A 27,077-nucleotide genomic window follows, 5' to 3' on the forward strand; every position below is an offset into this window, starting at 1 on the left:
TAAGCATAATCATTTGTCTTGATGTGACACCTGACGCTGCAAAGATACTCTGGAGGAGATAGAGAGAATATCCATGAGGTGTGTAATGGTACCGTCCATCATGGACTTATCCCAGACTTATATTGACCCTATTTGGGTTTGCTTGTCTTTCACTCAGATCATTGTTTGTGGGTTTGAGTCAATTTCCTTTTACTTTTAACATCTGTTCAAATTCAATTGAGTCTGTCCATTTTGGTACCCTTTCTTGTGTTTGTGTCCACGTGTGTCCATTTGACTCCATGGGGTGCCTTCAGGGTCCACATAGAAATGCATAAGGGACCTTTTCAATCCTCAGGGGTCTTTGAGGGGCCTCTCGGGTCTTCTTGCATCCATGTAGGTTCATGAGAGTCCTTTTAGCCCCTGCGTCTTGGCCTCTCTGGGTCCATTTGGGCTCATTTGGCAAGGGTACTGATTTATGCAAACACCCCAGCCCTGCTGTTCTTTTCACATGAACCCCCCACTGAATACGAGTCCCCACTGAACCACAAAATATTTGTCTGTAAATAAATATTGGGACATAAATAATATTTTCAGAGCCAGGCTGAAAGCTGTTCAATGGTGCCGCTCCTATAGCAGGGAGTCCCCAGTCTCTGGTAGACTTCGACCACGCCGTTGATTGTGAAATGTGTCCTCCCTGTGACGGACTGTGAGTCAGAAGGTTCCCCTTTGACACCGACCTCTCCCACCTCTCTAATGCATCCTGCCATCTCCCAGTGTGAGGTAAATTGAGGCACGACAGGGCCGGCCTTTTGTTGTGTTAAACTACGCAGTGCAAGGTCCCACTCCATCAATCTGTCACAGCAGGATATTCTTGTCGCTGACACTCAATACTTCGTCAAAATGGCCGAAATCATACGCCTAACGGGCAGCCTGTGTCTCCACTGACTGTTTCAGCTGAGGGGGGAGGATCAAAGTGGAGTCTAAGGATCACTGACACGTTTCGCTTTCCAGTGACATCCCCTTTGCCTAAACAATCCCAATAGTAAAAACAATGGTGTAAAAACTGAGATGCTCCCCCTCATTTTGGAGGGGGGGGGAAATGGAATTTCCATCGATATAACAAGGGCTTGGAGGGTAAATATAAGCCACTTGTTATAACAGGAACTTGAAATGTATAGCTTGTAGTATTTTGTCCTCAGCCCCTTGCTTGGTTTCAAAATATTGCCGCCATAATTATCTACAGATGGAAATAGACACAGCTGCCTCTTTGAACAGGCCTGTCAAAGGGAGACACCATCTCTCTCAGGGCGGGAGACCATCCACTTGACAAACTGCTTTTGTCTTGCTAATAAGCCATTCAGTCACTCTCTGATTTTATCACGAGCTATGTGGATATCCACACAGAGACCTTGTAGTTCGGCTTCTGTGTCACGTTTCTAAAATATTCGTTTTCTGGAATGTAAAGATGGTAATCATGATAAATGGACACTGTCAGTTTTGATATTACAACCCCCCCCCCCCCCCCATGCTTGATGACTCATATGTGACATGAAACTAAAGGTAGTTCATTATTTCTTTAAATACTGTGTTCATAAATGACATACCAGTATGAAACGTCAAAGGGTCAGTCACTGGGTATAGATTTATATTACTCTGTAAACTCAGTGTCAAGGTCATTCACATTTCTACAGATACAGATACACAGTACCTGAAATGAATTTGAAAACGGTGTTACTGTAGGCTACATTTTGATTTCAGCGGTGCACAGCATGCTGAGACAAGAACAGTCGATTATGTACGTCGTTATACTCTCATCAGCATACCCCCCCATTTGACTTAATCTCTTTTTATCGCTTAAAGCATACCTATGTTGGATGACCTTTCTACATGGAGCTCTCTTCAATGCATTCTAACTCACACCTTATGTAGGTTATCTGACAAGTGGAATGGGTGGACGCGCAGAAACAAAATGTCAAGCGACAGCTCGGCTGTCATACACTATATTTTGGTAATGGACAGAAAGCAGTGGCCAAGTGCTTGAGCACAGGGCTTTTTCTTTTTTTTTTCTTCTTTTTTTTACTAGGCAAATCAGTAAAGAACAAATTCTTATTTTCAATGACGGCCTAGGAACAGTGGGTTAACTGCCTGTTCAGGGGCAGAATGACAGATTTGTACCTCGTCAGCTCGGGGGTTTGAACTTGCAACCTTCCAGTTACTAGTCCAACACTCTAACCACTAGGCTACCCTGCCGCCCCTTTTAAAAGACCTCATTGACATCTGTCAGTTAAATATGTCATTTGAAAATGACGGCATAAGGAAGTTGCTCGTTGACACTTTGAAAGTAGAACTCCATTTAACCCGTGACAGTTTAAAAATGCTAAGTCTGAGACGGCTGGTGTTTTGTTTTGCTTGGAAGTACAATAGACGACAGTGTCTATGTCCTGGAGTCTTTCTAGTGCCCGTCTGAAGTTCCACAGCCGGACGTTGTGGTGCCAAATACGTGTCCCATGTTTCCTCAGTAGTCCCAAACAGCACGAAGAGGGTGGACGAGGAGAAGACGTTTCGGGACTGTGCCGATCTGTACCAAGCTGGCTTCCACAAGAACGGGCTCTACACCATAAACATCAATGCCCAGGAGACCAAAAAGGTGGGCAGCCAGACAGAATTGAATATAGAGACTGCCATGTGAAAAAAGCTACCATTTCATTCAATAGCTACCGACACTCTTTGATGGGTGTTTAATGGAGTTTAGTGTGTTTTTGTTACTAGAGCAAGCTTTAACTCTGTCAAAGAAAGCCAAAGATATTGATCCACCGGAGAGCAGCCAATGGAGGGGTGCTATGATAGTTATTGGCTGCTTCAGTGCTTCAGGAATAATCAAAGACTCAAAATATACACTTGGTAGCCTGATGAGAGCAAGGGTACACAAGAGGTTGGCGGGGGATAAGGAGGGGGGTGAAACAGGTGTTCGCCACCTCAACAGGGTGCTGCCAGACCTCAGACAGATGGCAGGGAGGTTCGAGGGGGACGGTTGGTGGAGGAGTGAGCGATGAGGCCGGAGATTAAGGAGAAAGCATCACGTCTGGTTTCTGAGAATAATTCTGTCAGGGGGGGGTACATCTCTTAATTATACCCAGACTGGGCGCTGTGTGTTCAGCTGGGGTCTTGGCCGGGGTGAGAGACCTCCTCCAGACCTTCTCCACTCCTCAAACAAAGAGCACCACAGCAGATAGATACCCCTGTTATCAGCTTACACAGGACAGAGGCCAGGGTTAAGGGCCATGTTCCACCCAGGTGTCCGCTGGTATGTGTCCAACTCCACTCCACTGGCCCCCTCCACTTTAATCTGAACCAGGCCTGGGATTGGGATCACCTCCCGGGAGTTGTAGGAGGTTCAGGAGACATTTATTAAGCTTAAATTCCCTCTGATGATTCATGAGAAGGAATCACTAGTTAGGCCCGCTGTATTTCAGAATGATGGTTCACAACAGCAAGTTTAACCTACCATGTCTATATTTGTGCTCTAAAACGTAAGTTAGGAGCACGTAGAATGTGTTTGTAGGCGGTCTGAGAACTTAATGAATGTCCGTGTGTGTGTGTGTGTGTGTGTGTGCGTGTGTGTGTGTGTGTGTGTGTGTGTGTGTGTGTATGTGTGTGTGTGTGTTTAAAGGTGCATTGTAACATGGAGACCGCTGGTGGCGGATGGACGATCATCCAGCGAAGAGAGGACGGTAGCCTGGACTTCCAGAAAACGTGGAAGGAATACAAGACGGTAAGACGAGAAGAAGAACACACAACCCAAATCTACAGCGACACACCCACAAGATAAAGCCAGGAAATTGATGTGGAGTCTGTTTCCAACACACATCCTCAGTAAACGATGACAAAATGGGTGTACTCTCGCCTCTCTGTCTTGATTTAACATGTTGAAATTGAGGTAGGATTCTCTTGTATTCTCAAGTGTGGCCAGGCCCATGTGGAAAACTCCATCCAGATGTGACCTAACCGGCAACACCGGCTGTACCTCTAGAACATCTGCACACTGAGAGGGATTCCCCAACCCCTCAGATTAGAGACTTACGTGTCGGAGGCTGGCGTGAAGCCCAACCCAACCCTGGGCCTGACACACTGTTGTTGTTCTTTTTAAACAGGGAAGCATTAGTCCGAAAACAATACATTTGTTTAGTCATACGTAACCGTGCCAGGTGTTGTAATCATCATCACCTATTGAATAGGGAATGGATAGCGACTGGGGGGCTAATAGAGGCTCTGTTTGGCTTTAGGCACGATGAGTGACCCCATTGCCGTTCCTATTAGCTGTAATGTATGCTACCACAACGTAGTTAGAATAGCAGCTGGACACCAGATTCAATATGGAGGGCCGATCTGGGCAGATGGTAATAGATGATCTGCAGAGGGTAAACATAGATTTGGCAAGGGTGAAAAGGTTTGGGCTCGTTTGGAGGGTAAAGAGGTACGGACAGAGAGTCCAGCTGGTTAGATGCAACGAGGGAGCCAAGAATGGAGAGTGTGGAATACATGTGGCAATGGAATCAGCACGGACCCTGGTACTGCCACCGAATACCCGGCACACCATCGGTGTGGTCCTGAAGGTGATTGATAGTGTTTTATTGTGTGATGAAATGAACTGCTGTTGGTCACTGTGGGCTCGTGCGAATAAATTCAACACACTTGAAGGATTCATCAATATTACAGTCAAACTTCGATGGGCTATTCCCATTTTGTCGGAGGATGGAAAGCAATCGGGTAGCGTCCCCTACTATTAGTATGTGATCTTATGACCGTAATGTTTGTAATTACATGAGCAGTGCTGGATAGAGTATGTGTAGCAGGAGAATAAACGGTGCGTGCATTCTCCAACCAGTATGAGACACAAATTGATTTGACAATTTGCATACCTTATTAAATACGTGTTTGTCTGTACAAGCGTTTGTCAGGGTGTATGGCACACTTTATGAAATCAAACTTTCTATCGGTCTTGATCATTTTACAAAAAAATGTACTTCTCTACCCAACAATACTTCAAACCTCCTCCCTGAAAACCGGCAGGTGCATTCAGCCAGGTGTGCTTGTGTATGAACACTCTAGTGTGGAACAATAGGAGGGAAGCACTAGTGTTTGACTCCAACCATCCCTGCCTTCAGCCAGGTTTCCAGAGATGAAACGGGAGTCACAAGGGGTGGCATTGTCCAGCGCTAAAAGGCAGATCTTTCAGAGGAGGGAGTCGGATTGAGTTGAGGTCGTGGCCCAGCCACTTTCTAATTCCACCCACACAGCAGGACGTGTCTCAGGCTGGAGGAATGCCCCATATTTACTTTCCCCCTTCCACTCTCCTAATCACCACATGCTCTCGGCACAAACACAGACATCTCCGCCTTCAACCCACCCCCAACCCTTCCCGCCAATCATTAATGGAACAGTCCAGAGCTCCAGATCCGTCTCTAATACTCCCCATTGCAGGTTAGTTACTGCTGCTGCTGTCAAAGGCCCTTTGTCTACGATGGGAGTCGTTTGTGATCACATGTAAACGTGGTAATTGTTGAAATGATATGAGAAGGCATGCATGGCATTGCGTGCGCCAGTTGTCGTTCTTCTGGACTGTGTAATATAGAGGGTTTATTACGCGTTTGGTTTGGTGTGGGTTAAAGGGTGGGAAAGGTGCTTTGTGTGCCTTTTATCAGCCGGACCCAGTTTACGCTGTCATAAACAGGTAGGGCTATTCATGCGCGGTTTCATACTCTGTGTTCCACTGTATGAAATAATCCATGTTATGTGTTGTAATGTCTACCTGGTTTCACATTGTTTCGCTGGGTTGAGTGAGCCTCTCTCGTGGCAGTCACTATTAGTGAGACCAAGCCAATGTGCATGAACAGAAGAGTGCGCATAAGCATTTATACGGTATAAAGGGACATTATCAATGGTAGACACGATAGCCCGGTCTGAAGTCAACATTTAATTTGCTTTGGCGTCAACCCTGAAGCAGTCATTGATGATGACATCAAAAAAAAAGGTCTGAAATAATAACTGACAAAAATGTTTATAGAAAATGGTGGAGAGATTGCATCTTTTCCAGGAAGACCTTGGAAGAGATCGGGAATTACTTATATCCTGTATCCCGGATTTGACAGTAAAATTCCTTATGGGCCTGAGTGATGACTCTGGCCTCCTCTTCCTCTTCTTCCTCTGTTGCAGGGCTTCGGGACGGTTTCTGCAGAGCACTGGCTGGGGAATGAGTTTGTATACCTGCTGACCAGCCAGAGGCAGTATGCCCTCCGTGTGGAGCTGACCGACTGGGACGGACACCAGGCCTTCTCCCTATACGACCGCTTTCACATCGACAGTGAGAAACGCAACTACAGGTACTACGAGCTGTATCTACAGTGCCTTCAGAAAGTATTCATACCCCTTGACTTATTCCACATTTTGTTGTGTTTACAGCCTGAATTCCAAATGGATTAAATATATTTTTTCTCTCACCCATCGATATACAATTACAACGTGAAAACATGTTTTTAGTCATTTATGCAAATGTATGAACATGAAATACAGAAATATCTCATTTACACCCCTGAGTAAAAACTTTGAAGAAGCACATTTGGCAGCGATTACAGCTGTGAGTCTTTATGGGTAAGTCTGTAAGAGCTTTCCACACCTGGATTGTGGAACATTTGCTTATTATTCTGAACCAGGTTTTCCTCTTGGATTTTGCCTGTGTTTAGCTCCAATTCCATTTCTTTTTTATCCTGAAAAACTCCCCAGTCCTTAGCGATTACAAGCATACCCATAACATGATGCAGCCACCACTATGCTTGAAGATATGGAGAGTGGGTACTCAGTAAAGTTTTGTATTGGATTTGCCCCAAACATAACACTTTGTATTCAGGACAGAAAGTGAATTGCTTTACCACATTTTTTGCAATATTACTTTAGTGCCTTGTTGCAAACAGGATGCATGTTTTGGATTTTTTTAATTCTATACTGGCTTCCTTCTTTTCACTCTGTCAATTAGGTTAGTATTGTGGAGTAACTACAATGTTGTTGATCCATCCTCAGTTTTCTCCTGTCACAGCCTATCAAACTCTGTAACTGTTTTAAAGTCACCATTGCCCTCATGGTGAAATCCCTGAGCGGTTTCCTTCCTCTCCGGCAACTGAGTTAGGAAGGACGCCTGTATCTTTGTAGTGACTTGGTGTATTGATACTCTATCCAAAGTGTAATTAATAACTTCACCATGATCAAAAGGATATTCTGTGTCTGCTTTTTTTTTACCCATCTACCAATAGATGCCCTTATTTGGGAGGAATTGGAAAACCTCCCTGCTCTTTGTGGTTGAATCTGTGTTTGAAATCCACTGCTTGAGTGAGAGACCATACAGATAATTGCATGTGTGGTGTACAGAGATGAGGTAGTCATTCAAAAATCATGTAAAACACTAGTATTGCACACAGAGTGAATCCATGCAACTTATTATGTGACTTGTTAAGCAAATATTTACCCCTGAACTTATTTAGGCTTGCCATAACAAAATGATTGAATACCTATTGACTCAAGACATTCCAGCTTTGCATTATTTATTAATTTGTAAAAAATATCTAAAAACATAATTCCACTTTGACATTATGGGGTATTGTGTGTAGGCCAGTGACACACAACATCTCTATTTAATCGTATATTGATGCGCCTCAAATTCATGCTGCCACTACTGACTGATATCCAAAATGGAGACATTGCTGACATTCTCTAGTCTAAATTCCTTCTCATATAATGGTATCATATGTCATAACAGATATTTATATAAAGTAAAGTGTTCCCCCCCAACTGATACTTGGTTCTTGAATAAGGGGTACAACTTTTTTGCTTCTTTTAGAGGGTTAAATATGCTTCAAACTGTGGCAGATGCTTGGATTCGTTAGATGTGTAAAACTACTGGAATGTTACAGAAGGTTCCGAGGAATCAAATGTCTCTGAGAGGAGATGGTCTGACAATTCCAATTGAGGTGATTCACCGGATTTGTAGTCCTTTCTGATAAGAAGCTACTTCAGTTTCTAAATGTCCTCCTTTCAACTTTAGATGGACTTCTGTTTAGTTTCCAAAGATATTATAGCCATTTATGTTGCCGGGAAGGGAGACACTTGCAGCATGGCTGAAAAACCTATACTTCTATGGTGTTTTGCAACGTCGGGTAGAGAGCGAGGCGACGGTCATATCTAATTTGTGGAAATGTCTTGGATTATATGACGACAGGATTTACTTTAAGAAGTCCGCCTCTTAAAGGGTTAGGACCTGGTGCGCACACTCTCTAGGTTTTCTCTGTGAGCTACAGAAATGTTACGAATAACGCTAATGGGAAAGGTCAACCAAGTTGTTTTGATTTGCTCTGAGACTAAATTTGGGTTTATTTGTCCCATTGTGAGGATTGGATAACTCCCTTTTTACCTCTCAACGTTTGATACTGACCGCACAGGCACTGACTGTGTTTGGCAAAGGGAGATTTGTTAAGTGCAGAGGAGGACAAGGGGTGATAATTCAGGTATGTTTATCTCTGTAAAAGGACACTTGAACAGGGATAGTGATTTATTTCCACTCAAAGTACATTATTTTGGACTATGTGGTCTCCCTTCCTCCCGCTCTCTCTCTCTCTCTCTCTCTCTCTCTGTTTCTCTCTCTCTCCCTCCCTCTCTCTCTCACTCTCTCCGTTTCTCGCTCTCTCTCTCTCTCTCTCTCTCTCTCTCTCTCTCTCTCTCTCTCTCTCTCTCTCTCTCTCTCTCTCTCTCTCTCTCTCTCCCTCACACACAAAAAATAAGCAAAGAGCCGCACACATACTGTAACCTCTTTCTATTTTGATGGGGAAAACTGTGGTTGTTTGTGTCTTCAGGGCAGCAAGAGGCGTCTTTGGGCCTACACTTTAGTTTTAGGGAAGGAAGGCTCGTCTGGATTGAGTGGAGCAATCTAATCGGCCTGCTGATCACTATAAATAGATTTGTTCTCGCAACTAGTTGTGGTATGATAATCACTCATTGCTTCTCAGGAACATTGGCCAAAACAAACCAGAGGTCCAGGCCTCAAACAAACTGGTTGGAGAGGGCTGCCATCTATGTTCGGGTTCTCCTCGGCTCTGGCACCTCCCCTTCGGAATCCCAAGCAATCTGCGACAAGTTGTTCAATTAGCATTTGTTGTACTGAGAAGTACGAGATTGTAGCGAGAGATAGCATGACATTTTGTTTTGTTTTTGGATTCTTTTGGGCATCGGTGGTGGGGGCTTTACTGGAACTTCACAATCTACACTGATGCAGACAGACATGTTTGTTAAGACACATAAACAAAAATAGTACGGTTATGCACACTCACACACACAAACAAACACATACCGGCCCACAAACCCACACGCAGCCGTTGGAAACCGTAGAGGGCGATTTAAATACCGATGTTCGAGTGTTGCCCATTTGTCATAAACAATGTGAAGCTTTGCCAGGAAATGTTTGCTTTACTGCCAGCTCCTTGCTTGTGTCTAAATATCAAGCCAGACAAATCGATCTTGGTTAGAAAGAAGTGAAATGATTTCCCAGAGAAATAGAAGATTCTAATCCTTAATCTAAATCACATACAGCAAGGGATAACTGTCACATGTCTTACTGTTCTCCCTATTTTAAGGATATCCAAAGCACAAAGGCTGAGTAAGACTTGCCAACACTGTTTTGTTCAGTATCCAGCCAGCGTAATAAATAAAATATAATAAAGATATTAAATCAATACATCGTAATGTAGATCTTGGTTATTCAAAACATATCTGTGAGTAGGTAGTTGGAGAAGTGAGTCATTTGGCCTGGGTCTCTTCTCGGGGTGTGACATAGTCATTTCCAGATGACACGATAGCAGTGCATTGTGGGATTGATGCAGACGTCTTGGAGAGTCTATGCAACTCTTCCCTTTTCATTGTGTTGAAGCTTTGCTTAATGATGCTTGTGCTGGCAATAGCTTGCGTCCATATAAACATGAAATCATCTGATGAAACAGTATCAGTATCTCGTCAGTATTACAGCAAGGGAATACAGTGTTTGTGAAACTATTATCACTCGTTCTGACTTGTAAATATGAAGCGGTGTGTGCAGCTACTTTTCGTCTTCACAATAGCTTTTCTCCCTCATATTTTCCCATGATGTAAATGACTTATTTTACCCCAAAAAGGACAATGCCTACCATGCCCGTATTACAATATACTGTAAACTGGCATCAACGATACTGCTTAACGTCACTGTACAAACACTGTTGACATTGTTGAAAGAGTGTTTACGGGCTGACCTTGTAGATCAGAACTACACAGCTCCCACTGAACCATGACCACACAGGCTTGAGAAATGTTCTTTTTGGTTTTCGCTCCATTGTCAATCAGGTTACCATAATTGCTGAATGTTATGTCTCTCTGTAAACCATACAAGGGAGCAGTCTATATAATGGACTGAAATTGTTAGCTTGGTGAAATAGTGGGTTGCAATTGAAATAGTGTGTTGTACAGTAATTTAGTCATGACCCGCAAATAGCATTGTAGTTAACTCCATTGTATCAACACATTAGTTTGATAACACTCATTTATCAACATTTACAGAATGGGCCTCAAAATTAGGTCTTAGACCCTGTTAGGTGTCTTATTAGAGAAAGATGGAGGGAGGAAAGAGCAGGAAAGGAGAGAGTGAGAGAGAGAGGGGTTTTTCCTGGGAAAACAGGCTGATGGGAAGAAAGAAATTCTTACTACAGAGGAGCAGGGAGGGGAAATAGATGTTAGATGTCCATAACACAGCCAACATTTGTGGGACCATCATTCAAATGACAGAATACATGAATTTAGTTACTCATCTGTTTACACGTTATCGATGTTGATGTCTATAATTCCTAAGAATGTAATAATCAGCTCAATGGATTTGGGTTCAAATTGTAATTTACCTAAGAGGATCAATACTGTCCAACAACAGCATCACTTACTGTTGTTGGACTCATCAACCATTCACACTGCCAATCTGTGGACAGATCTTATTTCTAATCATTTGTGTCTAATCTTGTTTTACTAAGTTTTGTATAATAATATTCAAAGAAAATTATGGTTGTAAATTGTTTCGAAGGTGTGCTGTGAACTAAAACATCAATGTTGTTGCAAAGTGACTTACAAATGGATGGGGCCTCACATTAAGTTTTTTCGTTTCCAGGATATTTTGTGTGTGTGTGTGGACTGGGAGGTCAGGGAGAGTATTTCCGGGGGTCGGCCAGGCATGAGATAGCTCCACATACATGTTATTCCTCATGGGACGGGGTCAAGTAGACAGCCATCAGTCAGGGGTCAGAGTTGATAACATGACACACGCTACAGAAGGGCTCTGACCCATGTCTAACATCCTTTTCAACATAAGTCTGAGTAGTGGCCCTGTACCACAGTGGTCCAAGGGAAACATTTGACATACTAGCAATGCATATTGAAGTACTGAATTTTGGAACTGTTTAGGCTACTTGTTAATCCTTTATAGGCTATTTAGAGTTTCAATAAATATAAAATACTAACTACAGTAGGATGATACATTTTTCTACATTATACATTTCTTGCTATTTTTATATTTTTTCCCCCTTTTTCATGATATCGAATTGCGATCTTGTCTCAACACTGCAACGGGCTCGGGAGAGGTGAAGGTCGAGTCATGCGTCCTCCAAAACATGACCCGCCAAGCCATGCTTCTTAACACCCACTGGCTTAACCAGGAAGCCAGCTGCACCAATGTGTCGGAGGAAACACCGTTCAGCTGACGACCGAAGTCAGCTTGTAGGCATCTGGCCCGCCACAAGGAGTCGCTAGAGTGCAATGATCCAAGTAAAGCCCTCCCCGGCCAAACCCTTCCCGAACCTGGACAATGCTGGGCCAATTGACTGGGACTCCCAATCACGGCTAGTTGTTACACAGCTGGGATCGAACCCCAGGCTGTAGTGACACTGAGATGTAATGCCTTAGATCACTGCGCCACTCGAGAGGCCTGTAAACAGAATCTTTGCAAGGATTCACATGTTATTTTGTGCTTGTATGCATGTACCATATCGTATTTGGGTCAGGGAATGTGTGTCTGAGTATATTTTACTGCATTTATGCTTTAATGTTGCATGTGAAGATTTAATGCAGCGCCCAAGGCATTAAATAAAACAATCAATTCTGGATTTAAGAAAAATAAAACTATGTTAAAAAAGCTGTATGGGAGTTGCTAAACGTATGCACGGACACAAGTGAGGTTTTACAGCTAAACGCTCCCCTTCTTCACATGTACGCCGAAATCCTCTCCGTTGGAGAAAAGCACTATATGTTTACTCTTCAACTGACTATTACATCTTTATTCAATATCCTTCCTCTCCAACCAGCCAAGTTCCCTAAATCCCGGGATTTCTCCATATGATAATGGTAAGATCCCTGGTGGAATCAGAAAATCCCTCAGATGTATTTGATGTAGGAATTTGGAGGAGGACTTGGCAACAGGGGGATTGTCTAGCTCGGCTGTGACCCCTCTGTCCTAGCCTCGCACTGAGATGGGATCACTGATACCCTTAACTCCTAGAGCTCAGTTTACTCATCCAACACTCATCCGCACTGCAGTCTGCCTGAGGCAGCAATGCTGAATACTGTCTGTCTGTAAATCAAATGCTAAGGTAGCTGTGTTAAACGTTATGTTGTAAATATAAAATTCAAAGATCATTTAGGTGAGAGGCTGTAGTACTATTCTGATATTTTATTGCCCTTCCGTTGGGTTGCGGTTTAATGTTCTACTTGAAAGACATTAACAGGGCATGCATACAGTATTATCTACCTCAGTGATTACAGTCGGTGTCAACTTGGAAAGTAAAAAATGGTGAGTGTGTGTGCACATACGTGTGTGTCTGTATATCTGTCTGTCTCCATGGTGTTATTTGACACCCAGCGGCAGGCGAGCGAATGGGCTACAGCCAGACACCTCTGGGTCGAAAGTGATCCATTGAGCATGGTGATTAACCTCTGCTATGAGCCAATCAGGCTGCGGTTTAGCAGGCTAATGACTGCCAGGTGTGCATCAACACGCACTGCCTGGACCTCAGCAGGTTTGGTTGTCTCCAACCTCCTTCTCAGACAGATAAAAGGAAGGAAGCCAGCAGGCTAGGTTGAACTGTGTCAGTCAAGAGATGAAAGACGTAAATTTGAAAGACTGCCACGATTAGTGTTATGTTACACACATAAAAGGAGAGAGAAAAATACACCTAAATCATTATGTAGTGTAGGATAATGGGCTTTAGAGTCATCAAAATGTATCAGTTGTAGTCATCCAGAACATGTTATTTTTTCCCTCCAAATATTTAACATATTTTCCCAAGTTGACACCATCTTTTGTACAGGCATACATACTGTATATAACAAAAGTACACGTGGTCTCCCGAGTGGTGCAGCGGTCTAATTCAGTGCTAGAGGCGTCACTACAGACCCGGGTTCGATCCCAGGCTGTGTCCCAGCCGGCCGCGACCGGAAGACCCATGAGATGGTGTACAATTGACCCAGCGATGTCAGGTTAGGGGATGGTTTGGCCTGCCAGGATGTCCTTGTCCCATTGCGTTCTAGCGACTCCATGTGGCGGGCCGGGTGCATGCATGCTGACTTCGGTCGCCAGTTGTACAGTGTGTCCTCTGACACATTGGTGCAGCTGGCTTCTGGGTTAAGCTAGCAGTGTGTCAAGAAGCAGTGCGGCTTGGCAGGGTCGTGTTTCGGTGGTCCCAAGAGGGGGTTGCAGCAATGGGACAAGATGGTAACTACTAATTGGGGAGAAAAAGGGGTCAAAAATATGTTATGTTATGATGTGCTTCTCTGGAAAAATCCCTTCAGAATGTCAGTACTGCATAATAAAATATGACACATACTGTATGCTCTCATTGGCTGGCCTTCACTACATATCCATCGCCAAACCCACTGGCTCCAGGTCATCTATAAGTCTTTGCTAGGTAAAGCCCCACCTTATCTCAGCTCACTGGTCACATAGCAACACCCACCCGTAGCATGTGCTCCAGCAGGTATATTGTACTGGTCATCCCCAAAGGCAACACTTCCTTTGGCCGCCTTTCCTTCCAGTTCTCTGCTGCCAATGACTGGAACGAATTACAAAAATCTCTGAAGCTGTATCTCCCTCTCCATCTTTAAGCATCAATTGTCAGAGCAGCTTACCAATTACTGTACCTGTACACAGCCAATCTGAAAATAGCACATACAACTACCTCATCCCCATATTATTATTTACCCTCCCAGTATCTCTACTTGCATATCATCATCTGCACATCTATCACTCCAGTATTAGGGCTAGGCGGGACAACTTCCTGTGAAACTGGAGGGCGCGCAATTCATATAAATAATCATAAAAATAATGGATATTAAACATTTCGGTACATACAAGTGTCTTGTATCGGTTGAAAGCTAAAATTGTTAATCTAACTATTCGATTTAGAGTAGCTATTACAGCGAAAGCATGCCATGCGATTGTTTGAGGACGGCACCCCACATCAAAATATTTTTCCACCGGCACAGGTTTCATAAATTCACTCATTTTTTGAAAATCTTCCACTGATTAGTCATCCAAAGGGTCCCAGCAATAACATGTAGTGTCGTTTTGTTAGATAAAAACATTTTTTATATCACAAAGTCAGTTTAGTTGGCGCCATTGACTCGTTCAACGTGCAGAGAAATTCATTTGAAAATCTACCCCTAAACTTTGTTTCAACAAGTCAAAATACGTTTCTATTTACTCCTCCGATAGCCTAAAATGCAATCAAACTATAATATTTCCTACGGAAAGAAGTATGTTCAATAGGAAACCGATTTTAGCAGGTGCGTCTTGTCTTCATGGCACGCCCAAACACGAATTTCCAAGACTGTGTCCCTGTACTAAAACTGATGACAAAAGCTGAAAAAAAGGTGAAACTAAGTCTGGGATACATTTTTTTAATGGGGCATGCTTATTTAAGGAAAGCACTTTTAAAGAGCAACCAGGCATCCTCTACTGACGGGATGAGGTCAATATCCTTCCAGGATACCCGGGCAAGGTTGAATAGAAAGGCCTGCTCGCTGAAGTGTTTTAGGAAGCGTTTGACAGTGATGAGGGATAGTCGTTTGACCGCGGACCCATTACAGATTACAGGCAATGAGGCAGTGATCACTGAGATCCTGGTTGAAGACAGCAGAGGTGTATTTAGAGGGCAAGTTTGTCAGGATGATATCTAAGAGGGTACCCATGGTTACGGATTTAGGGTTGTACCTGGTAGGTTCCTTGATAATTTGTGTGAGATTGAGGGCTTCTATCTTAGATTGTAGGACGGCCGGGGTGTTAAGCATATCCCAGTTTAGGTCACCTAACAGTATGAACTCTGAAGATAGATGGGGGGGCAGTCAATTCACATATGGTGTCCAGGGCACAGCTGGGGCTGAGGGGGGTCTATAACAAGCGGCACGGGTGAGAGGCTTGTTTCTGGAAAGGTGGAATTTTAAAAGTAGAAGCTTGAATTGTTTGGGCACAGACCTGGATTGTATGACAGAACTCTGCAGGCTATCTCTGCAGTAGATTACAACTCCGCTCCCTTTGGCAGTTCTATCTTCTCAGAAAATGTTGTAGTTGGGGATGGAAATGTCAGGATTTTTGGTGTCCTTCCTAAGCCATGATTCAGACATGGCTAGGACATCAGGGTTCGTGGAGTGTGCTAAAGCAGTGAATAAAACAAACTTAGGGAGAAGGCTTCTGATGTTAACATGCATGAAACTAAGGCTTTTGCGGTTACAGAAGTCAACAAATGAGAGCGCATGGGGAATGGGAGTGGTGCTGGGGGCTACAGGGCCTGGGTTAACCTCTACATCACCAGAAGAACAGAGGAGGAGGATAAGGGTACGGCTAAAGGCTATAAGAACTGGTCATCTAGTGCGTTCGGGACATAGAGTATAAGGAGCAGATTTCTGGGCGTGGAAGAATAGATTCAAGGCATAATGTACAGACAAGGGTATGGTAGGATGTGAGTAGAGTGGAGGTAATCCTAGGCATTGAGTTTTGTCTCTAGAGCCAGCAGTTAAGCCAGGTGAGGCCACCGCATGTGTAGGGGGTGGGACAAAAGGGCTATCTAAGGCATATTGGGCAGGGCTGGCGGCTCTACAGTGAAATAAGACATTAATCACTAACCAAAACAGCAATAGACAAGGCATATTGACATTAGGGAGAGGCATGTGTAGCCGAGTGAGCATAGGGTCCAATGAGTAGCAGTAGGTGAGTCAGGGAGCCGATTCAGTAGTCGCTACTACGCTAGGCGAGCTGGAGACAGCTAGTAGGCCGGGGCTAGCATATGGGCCTTCGGCGACGTCGCAACGGAAGAGCCTGTTGGTATTGTAGCCCAAGAATTAGCTGGTGGACCTCTTTGGCTAGCCGGGAGACGGGCCTAGCTCGAGGCTAGCTTAAGGCTAACTGGTGCTTGTTTCGGGACAGAGACGTTAGACAGAAGTAGCCACTTGGATTGCAGCTAGCTAGCTGCGATGATCCAGTGTAAAGGTTCAGAGCATGCGGTAGGAATCCGGAGATGTGGTAGAGAAAAATAAGTCCGATATGCTCTGGGTTGATATGTGCAGACTGGCAGGTATTGACCGAGCTAAAGCTGGCTGGTGTCCGAGTTAACGGTGAAGATCGCTAGCAGTGGCTAACTGGCTACTAGCTAGTAGCTAGTTAACTGGCTAGCTTCTGATGGAGGTTCCGGTTCTAAAGTATAAAAATAGCAGACCGTACCACATTGGGTGAGGCGGGTTGCAGGAGAGTATATTCAGTCCGTAAATGGAAAGTGAGAATGAAAATATACACTAAATATATCAGGGGAAAAAACTGAGGAAAACAATATTTACACGGGACAAGACAAAACACACATCCGACTGCTACGCCATCTTGGAACAAATCTGTGAAGTCTTGGAAATGGGCTGTGGCCCTGGCCTATCCACAGGTTGTTTAGCCGCAGTCTGACATGTCTCGTCTCGTGGAGGGGAAAGACATATTTATGATGTTCTCTATTTTTGCAGTGTTTGGGGAGGAATGCCGCCTCCACTGAGCACGCCTGATGTATGGACCTCTATGGCAGGCGTGACTTATAGCACTTTGGGGCTGTGTTTTTTCCCCCAGCTATAGTGGAAGTCTCTGTTAAATGTAACTGTCGCTGGTTGAGCCTTGGTGGTTTGATAGAGCCTTACAGATACAGGAACTCAATTACTGCTAGCTTCATTGCAGGCAGAAGGGTGAATTCAATCCAAACGTCTCTGTGAAATATGCTGCATAAATGCAGGTTTTAGGTAAGCCTAATGCAAGTGGTTGAAACAGAAGAGAAGTGAGATAGATTGCAGCAGTTCTATCTTGATGTAATTCAGCCTAGAATGAGCAAACTCTACATACTTTGTAGGACCAATATGGCCTAGCGGTAAAGTGTTGTTCTGTGCTTCTAAACATGGTGTTGTAGTTTTGACTTTACACTAATGATAGAGTGTTGCCCTAATGCATTTCATCATGCACCTTGGAGTGGGCTTTAAAATCATTGTTAAAGACTGCAGGCAGGTTGGTTCCGTGGACGAGTCGATGCATATTGTGTCATTTGGCGCAATAGAATACTCTATATGGTTCGGCAAGGATGTATTGACTATATTTTGGGAAAGCTTGGCTATTGTTGTCCCTTCAAGTTTCAAATTATCACTTAGTTTCATAAAACAACCATCCTCAACTGACCCCAATTTTGGTCACAAGGTAAAAATCTATAATTCTGCCCCTGAGCACGGCAGTTAACCCACTGTTCCCCGGGCACCGAGGACGTGGATGTTGATTAAGGTAGCCCCCCTGCGCCTCTCTGATTCAGAGGGGTTGGGTTAAATGCGGGACACATTTCAGTTGAGTACATTCAGTTGGACAACTGACTAGGTATCCCCCTTTCCCTTTGCAATACTCCAGAGTCCTTTCCTTATTGCGATTGAAATCAAAATCTGCAACAAAGTGGTAATAATGATGTGTAGCATTAATACTATTACCATTTGTATTCCTTTTGAATATATCCTAATATCCAACATCCGGCGATGAAAGAGCACTAACAAACCAGCATCCCCTTTAGACATTAGCAGAATGAGATGGCAGGACACCAACACTTCTTCCCTCAGGCTGTCATTGAGAAAGCCCAAATCAATCTCCCACAATCCAACATTGTGTTTATTAATGAGCCTTGGCCAATCTCATTTGCTCAAGAGCCAATCAGATCGGCTCGGTTGGTCCTCAGAGGCTTTAAGGGTCCCGCATCGGTTGTGCAGATGTTTGACACTAGAGATGAAATACAGCCTGTGACACGACACGTTAAACGTTTCTGCCGAGAAACAGAGACGGCAGAATAACTGCACTCGCACAGGAAAACCGTCTCCTCCACTTGAGCGACTCTGTTACTGCTGCCTCGGATCGCCCTACTTATCAGTTGAGCACATAATAGACACGACATGACAGGACGCAGATGTCAATTGGAGTTGGATTAGCTGGTAAACTGTCTGGTAAATACACAACACACCCATTCAATACAGACCAAAACGATTTAAAGGTCAGACGAGTGTCATGCGGAGAATCCCTCTTCATGGCGTGTCTTGGCAATGTTTCTGTGTGCGGTCATAAGGCTGTGTAAATGTCTTCTAAATACACAGCCTGTGTCTGTTCTTTATCGGAGCAGTAGCAGGCTACATCCTGGACTGTGTGGGCCAGGAATTAGCATAAGTTACACTGCCAGGAAATCAAGCTGCGTTTTGGGATATGAGAGGTATAGGCCCTACGGTAGAGTATCTGCGAGGACTTCTGTTGTCTTGAAGGGTCAGAGTCGTGCTTCGGCACGTGTCACAGATGAAGACTCACTACTCCCACCACGCACACACACACACACACACACTCAACTCCGACCCCCATAAATGCACACTATTTCATCACCCCACTACCATGTCTAATTTCAACATGTTCAATTCATACGACCTTTCTTTGATTTCGATTTAACCACTGATTAGAGCCATGACTCTCCACTATATAGTACAGTATTGGTTTAGTGGCTTAGTTGCATACCGAACAGTGACATAGTCACTTCTTTCACCTCTCTCTGTACAAATCATCCATCTACACACCTGTCTAAAGACTTGCTCCAAGAATACACACCACTGACCGTTGTCTCCACTTCATGAATCTAACCTGAAACCACATGGCTACAAGCATAAGTGTCAGTCAACCACATTCTGTCAGTCAACCACATGAGGGGCAACGGAATTGATCTTTGCATTAATTCGTTGCACATAGATTTTGTAAGATATATTTTACCGCCCTTCAGTTTCATTGGGCATGTCGTCTCTGGCTACACACTTTTCTTATCCACAACACTGCCACCAGTATTGCAGGTGGGAAAAAAAATCCAAAAAATCAAACAGCTTATCCAACCTTTCTCATAGGAGAAAACACAACTTGACCAAGACTTGTTACCCGCCTACTCCCCTGTCCATTCCGATTGACGCCAATGGATCTCAGGAAATGATTTTGCTCAACAGAATATGATTCAGAGTGCAGAGCAGACACATTGGCAAGGTCCTCTAACAGTGTTTATTGGCTCTGAGAGTCCATCTTTGGGGAGAGAAAGCTCTTAGGCATGTGATAATGTGGGTTAGAGAAGGGCAGGCCACAGAATGAGCTCCTAATGATGCAGGTCACAGCAGGATAGAGAAGACCCACAATACAGCATTTCTGCTCTCATACCAAGAGTATGAAACCCTCAAGTGTGTTTAGACACATATAGTTCCTATTCGTTTCCAGTTGAGGAGAACTGTTAGGGGCTGAGTGGCGAGAAAGATCGAGTCGGATCTGATAATGGTCACGGAGTGGGTGGATCGATGAGGAAAACTCTGAGGTGTATGGATTGGAGTCATTGACTCTATTGGATCATTGAATCAATCGTCAGCAAGCTTCCAACGTTAGTCGATGTCAAGTATCCTAATGACATCGTAGCACAAATCTGCATTTGAGATGCAAGAGTACGCTTGTCAATCACCTCGTCAATCAACACTGTCTTGTCTCCTTCCAATGCCAGTCACTCAACCTAAAAATAGAACACCACAAAACGCATTGTTCTGGGGACATGGCAGATGTCCGTAGATCAGCATGAGACAACAGCCCAACCCCAGCCACGGTGCCTCCAGACTGGGGCTCCGTCATGCTGGTCCCCCCTCCCCATCCTGTATGTTGCCCACTGGTTAACTGCGTCTCTCACCAGTACATCTGGAGCCCTGGTTGATTTACAGGTTCCACATGTGCAGGTTAGACTGAGACAGCAGGCCTGCCATACTGTAACATGCAGTGTCTTAGGGTTAAAATGCTTTCTCTCCACAAAAATAACCTACTATACGGTAATAGTAATAGGCCTGTCATAGTAAGCGCAGGAGGCCTCTGTGATCATTCTGACAGAGAATACTGTATCAATCTGTACTGTATGAACACAGGAGGGAAGACAGTGGGCATAGTGCATACACACAAGGAGGGACATTGTGCATCTGAGACATACAGGACTAGGACCAGTAGGAGAGTAACAGTATGTAGCCTACTTGATGGTACCTCAGTGGGCTGTACCTGGATCAGCCCTTAATGACTTGGTCTTTGGTCTCTCTGCTCCTATTATACTGTAAATGGCTGCTCTGAGCCCTGCAGGTGAAAAACGTACGTTCCAGACAACTCTGTCTACCCTTCTCCCTGTTTTCTCTCTCTTTAATGCGTTTATGTTGACTCAGGTGGAGAGACTGTTTGCAGAGCACATGCACACAGTCAGTCACTGCTGAAAATATAACTCTCTCAGGAGGTCTCTTACAGTTTGTTATGTCTTCTCTCCCTCTAAACCCCCTCTTCTATTCCGTCCCCCTCTTCCTGTATTCTTCTCCACTCTCCCTCTAATCCCCTTATTCTGTCCTCCTCCTCGTCTCAGACTGTTCCTGAAGAGTCACAGTGGGACAGCGGGCAGGCAGAGCAGTATGGTGATCCACGGGGCAGACTTCAGCACCAAGGACATGGACAACGACAACTGCATGTGCAAGTGTTCCCTCATGCTCACAGGGGGTAAGTACCAGTGTCCCCATAATGCACCACACTGCAGTGTTGAAAATATAGTTTACCAAGCTGCCAATTACGTCACAATGGAAGGCGTTAAGCTACCCCTTAAAGTTACTTTGAAAAAGTAGTTTACTACATCCAAACGACTTAGGGATAAATAATAATATCTAAATCTGAAATGTCATAGACTACAAATTGAAAGAACAGGTCACTCTGGGGTCATATGTTAAAAGAATGTGTAATTTAGCCTATTAAACACAAAAAAACGATGTTTCAAGTGAGAATTGGGCAGGTCTGATGCCGAATCAATTGTCAATTGAAATTAAATCATTAGGCCCTAATCTATGGATTTCACATGACTGGGCAGTGAGTGAGTGGGTGAGTTTTTCCCCACAAAACGGCTTTATTGCAGACAGAAAGACTCAGTTTCATCAGCTGTCCAGGTGGCTGGTGTTAGACGATCCCACATGTGAAGAAGCCGGATGTGGAGGTCCTGGGCTTGGGTGGTTACCCGTGATCTGCGGTTGTGAGGCCGGTTGGACGTAATGCCAAATTCTCTAATATGACGTTGGAAGTGGCTTATAGTAGAGATATTAACATGAAATTCTCTGGCAACAGCTCTGGTGGACATTCCTGCAATCAGCATGCCAATTGCATGCTCCCTCACAGCTTGAGACATCTGTGGCATTGTGCTATGTGACAAAACTGCACATTTTAGAGTGGCTTTTTACTGTCCCCAGCACAGGGTGCATCTGTGTAAAGATCATGTTGTTTAACCAGCTTCTTGATATGCCACACCTGTCAGGTGGATGGATTAACTTGGCAAAGGAGAAATGCTCACTAACAGGAATGTAAACACATTTCCTGGATCTTTTATTTCAGCTCATGAAACATGGGACCAACACTTTACATGTTGCGTTTATATTCTTCTTAGTATAGTAATGCATCCTGGTCAATTGTCTAGAGAACTTGGTTCTACTAGAAGACCAGCCTGACTCCGCCTAGCTCAAACCCTGACACTTGTTTGGGTTATTTTGGCACGGTCCTGTGCGTGTGGCATTGCACCACAGTACAGAGTAATGAGGCATGTGTGTGAGCTTACTGCATCCTCTAACTTCTGCACCCACAGCTCAACACAACAGCACATAAGGGATTTCAAATGAGCACCACAAATGTCCATGAGCCGGGCACCAAGTGTCAGGGAGATTCAAAATGACTCTAATTCTCGGGCAATTGTATCCACTCCGATCTAAGGACCGCATATTTTCTTCATTCAACCAGCCAGTCTCACAATCCAGCAGTGTGCTTAACAGGGCACTGACTTCAAACCATATTCACTGTAATAATATTTACATATTATCAGTGCAGTAGTAAGCGATGGGGTCAATAGACACATTGAGAAAAACATTAGTAACCAAAGAGGAGAAAAATATTAAGAAAGTAAAGTCAGTATGGCTATAGGAGGACGGGCTCATTGTATGACTGGAATGGAATAAATCGAATAGTATCAAACACATACACCAAATGGAAACCACATGTTTGACTCCATTCCATTTATTCCATTTCAGCCACTGAAATTAGCCCGTCCTCCTATAACTCCTCCCACCAGCCTCCACTGACCTACATACAGTGCATTCGGAAAGTATTCAGACCCCTTGGAACAGCCTTATTCTAAAAATTGATTTACTCATCAACACACAATACCCCATAATGACAAAGCAAAAAAAGGCTTTTATACATTATTTTTTTTCGTAAATATTGCATTTACATAAGTATTCACCTCCCTGATCAAGGCTCTTCTCCCCGAAGGACAATTCCTTCGACCTCGTGGCTTGGTTTTTGCTCCGACATGCACTGTCAACTAAGGGATCTTATATAGACAGGTGTGTGCCTTTCCAAATCATGTCCAATCAATTGAGTTTACCACAGATGGACTGTAATCAAGTTGTAGAAACATCTCAAGGATGATCAATAGAAAACTGGATGCACCTGAGCTCAATTCAGAGTCTCATAGCAAAGGGTCTGAATACTTATGTAAATAAGGTATTTCAGTTTTTAATTTGAAATACATTTGCAAAAATTTCGAAAAACCTGTTTTCCATTTGGCGTTATGGGGTATTGTGTGTAGATTGATGAGGATTTTTTTGTATTTAATCCATTTTAGAATAAGGCTGTAACAAAATGTGGAAAGAGTCAAGGGGTCTGAATACTTTCCGACTGCACCGTACATACATACAGTACAAGCTCAGTCATACTAAACAGACCTAACCCAGGCCTACTGTATGTTCATTAGTGTACTGAGGTGACAATGACAAAAGACTATCCGGTTCTGGAAACAGATCACCAACTGTTTCTAACGGGGGCAGCTGTTTTTACAAGATAGTAAAAGCTCGGCCCTGGAAACACAAGTCACAGGGAACCAATGGGAAACCTTCATCAACGCGACACCCATGCTAAAGGCAAGGACAGCGGTACTAACTGTGGGACTCACTGGTAGGTCTTCTGTGAAATGCCACAGCCCAAACTGGCACTGGTATTTAGGCCTGAGGGGAAAGGCTATGCCCCAACCTCCGACTGGCACGTCACACCAGCCACACGATGAAATGGAAACATTTGTGTTGCTCATTTTCATGTGCTCTTTGGTCCTAGTAATGTATTTGGATAAAAAAAAAAGTATATGCAAAGGTTAAGCGAGAAGAAGAAAGGGGTGCAACAGCGTCATATGCAGGGAATGCAATTCTTACAAATGCCATGCACAACAGAGCCTATTTGAGCCCTTTCACCTTTACCCTTTCTCTAAATACCATTGGGTGTAAACAGGTCCCAAAAGTGGTTAACAACAGGTATCGGCAACCCCTGTGTACCTACACCACAGTGACCCGATACCTTTGTGATACAATGCTGGAGTTCACGTAGGCACACTGTCAAGGTTCAACATTACAGAACCAGAACAGAGAAATTCAATGTGAAGTTTACGGTCTTTCTTTTAGCGTTTCATACACACTAATGTCTGTTTTTGTCATAGGGGTTTAAAAAAAATCTCATTCTCTCCCCCCTCTCCCCTCCGTTCTTGCTCTGCCCAGGTTGGTGGTTCGACGCCTGCGGCCCGTCCAACCTCAACGGAATGTACTTCACCAAAGGGCAACACGTCGGGAAGCTAAATGGCATCAAGTGGCACTACTTTAAGGGTCCCAGCTACTCGCTACGAGCAACAACCATGATGATTCGACCACTGGACTTCTCATAGACATCAAGTGCATCTGAAATGGCCCCCTATTCTCTATGTAGTGCAATACCTGGTTCAAATTAGTGCACTATATAGGGAATCGGGTGCCATTTCAGATGCAGTGTTAGACCTTCTGCCCACGCTCTCTGTTCGACCACTGGGACAACTATATTGGGAGGAACGCTTCCTGCTTTACCCTGTTTCTATCGTCTCACCATAACGACTTTGGAGTTTGTTACGGAGGTGAACTCTACACCACCTGGCTGTTGCTTGGTAACTATACTCCAGGTGTCGGCCTGGAAGTGTGGTTGGAGAGAAGAGGGCTTGTGGAACGAGAGGGGTCCCGTAGCTGAACTGCGACTGGTGAACTTGCTGCGGTTGGAGGACATACTTTAGCTTTGCTCTTTTTTATATTTGAGGCACAAACTCAAGTAGAGTTCAGCTCTCAGCTCTCACCCCAGGCCTGTGGACTACTGGACTCCTCTCCTTTTTGGGAACTAACTGCAACATGGCAGCTTTGTCTGTATAGGTAGACTACCCGTAGACTACATGAGAGACTGCATAGACTCTTTCAGACTACATGACTCCCTATGAACTCTGTGCATCTGGAATGTCCTCACAACCATACGGGAGATATATACATTTTTATAGAGGTGTGGCACAAAGACATTGGGACAGTGAACAATGTTTTGTATTTCTTGCTTTTTATTCCTATATAGCCTAATACATTTGGAATGACGTGATGTTTTTTAAAGTTTTTTTTTTACATAAGCCTCTCTGGATCGTTTCTGGAGAGGAAAAACCACAAGCTCACAGCTTACAAGGTCACCTTCCATATAACATGTTGGTCTAATATGTACTGCGGACGCCAAAGGCAGTTCTGAGAAAAAGTATGGCTCAGTATACGGTTTTGCTGCCACTTATATAGTTGTTGTCCTGACAGAGTGCAATGATTATCTTCAAAGTTCAAGATGCCATGTTATTATTGGATTTGGCCACGGATGGGGATTTGTCTGCATTTGCTATTGGCTGACAAACAACCAATGCTTGCCAAGGCTCAATATCTGTTGATGTATTTGTTGATTCCTCATTTAAGTACGAAAAAGAACATACTGTAATGAAGGCAGGTTGCATGTAATATTAAGTCAACTGGTATAACTGTGTATGAGAAGGACAACATTATTTGTTATACCAAACCAATTGAAGGTAGTGTATATTATATCATACTTATCTTTATCTTATGTATATCTGTTTGATAATGGTCAGTTTCCCATCTCAAGTATTGTCATACATCTAGCCCCCTAAAACGTATATGGACATGGATGGTGTAGTTCTAACTTTCCTGAGAGATTTGAAATCCTTTGGACATCAGATTTGAATTTTACATTTGAAAACACTATAGTATTGGGCAATAGCAAAGTCTAGATGATTCGGACCATTCCGACCACATGTAAAGCCCTACCGAGAAATGGTGAGTGCTTGGATCGGCGCTATTAGAGTCAAATATAATAATCTACTCAACAAAAGTGTTTCCAGTTTAAATGTTGGCCTAATTGATGTTATGCTGTCTACAATGACTCGATCCACAATCTCATACATGTTCCCTTCAAATGGTACTCCTCAGTTTGCTTTGCTTTTGCAATCCCATGGCTTTAAAAAGGGGAAGAGGTTATGTTATGGAGTAATCACCTTTTTATGACTTCGGAGGTGCTGTAGGGGCCTTGACAGAAATGTGGTCTGTCCGTATTTTGAGCTCTAACCACTGACCAAAAGACACGTCCCGTTTTATTGGAAACGCCCCACAACGTCCCTCGAATGCTTCTTTGCTTAGACAGACGACCACACTAAAACCCAATATCCAGACAGATCTGTCTCTTCCATCAATGCAGCTTAGAAACTGTCGTTTTAATAACGCTTAGCTGAGGCATAAAATGGATGATTCATTTAAGTGTAGTGTGTGTACTTGTATTGCATTACTGCCAGCATGAAACAACAAGAAAGAATATACGGTTTAATATACGGTATTACTAAGGGTAGGCTGCATATACATGTTGAAGAAGGACACATGGTATCTGGAACTCATTACTATGAAATTCCATGTTTATTAACATACTCAAATTGTATAATTTAATGAGTGCATATGTAAAATTACTTTCCTGAGGAAAGCTACTCCTTTTCGTTTTTGTTCCTCCAGAATCACTGTGGTGTTTGAAGTTGAGCATAAAATATAGAAGTAATAATAATAACAGTTGAGAAACGTGCCTTAAATGATTCTGCTTTTACCTCATTAAACTGTCGATTTGCTATTTTATTTAAACTACATTTTTTTGTAACAAGTTGTCAAAATGCCATGTTTTTGGACGAAATAAAAAAAAGCATGTGATGCACTAATGTTTTCAATCTGGTTATGCATTGGGTGTTTTTTTTTTATGTACAATGCGTTGATTTTGAAACTGACCGCTTTTGGAGTCACAGGTCTCTCTCACCGCAAGTTCCTTTGACACATATACTCTCAGTTCCCACTGGGCACACACTGGTTGAATCACTGTTGTTTCAAAGTAATTTTTCAATATATTGTGACATGTAATCAACGTGGAAAATACATTGGATTTGAAAAGTTATCAACCAGCACTGTTTTCATCTATATTCAACCAGCATTGTAAAAATTGAGATTAGGATAATCGTCAATTTAAATACATGAACTTG

General features: G+C 43.5%; 1 protein-coding gene across 3 annotated transcripts in view; it reads left to right on the plus strand.

Moving 5' to 3' along the window:
• Positions 1–26,775, plus strand: part of LOC115131711 (angiopoietin-1-like) — a 63,523-nt gene extending 36,748 nt beyond the window's left edge. For 2 of the 3 annotated variants that reach the window (XM_029663649.2, XM_029663651.2), the window contains exons 5-9: positions 2,499–2,626; positions 3,650–3,751; positions 6,193–6,359; positions 21,021–21,151; positions 24,229–26,775. In XM_029663649.2, coding sequence (XP_029519509.1) covers positions 2,499–2,626; positions 3,650–3,751; positions 6,193–6,359; positions 21,021–21,151; positions 24,229–24,392 — 692 coding nt within the window. In that variant the 3' untranslated portion in view covers positions 24,393–26,775. The remainder of the gene's footprint in view (positions 1–2,498; positions 2,627–3,649; positions 3,752–6,192; positions 6,360–21,020; positions 21,152–24,228) is intronic. The other variant, XM_029663650.2, reaches the window with a different exon arrangement.
• The last annotated feature ends 302 nt before the right edge of the window (positions 26,776–27,077 follow it).

The sequence above is a fragment of the Oncorhynchus nerka genome, linkage group LG7 (assembly GCF_034236695.1).
Source record: "Oncorhynchus nerka isolate Pitt River linkage group LG7, Oner_Uvic_2.0, whole genome shotgun sequence".
In the NCBI taxonomy this organism is placed as follows: domain Eukaryota; kingdom Metazoa; phylum Chordata; class Actinopteri; order Salmoniformes; family Salmonidae; genus Oncorhynchus; species Oncorhynchus nerka.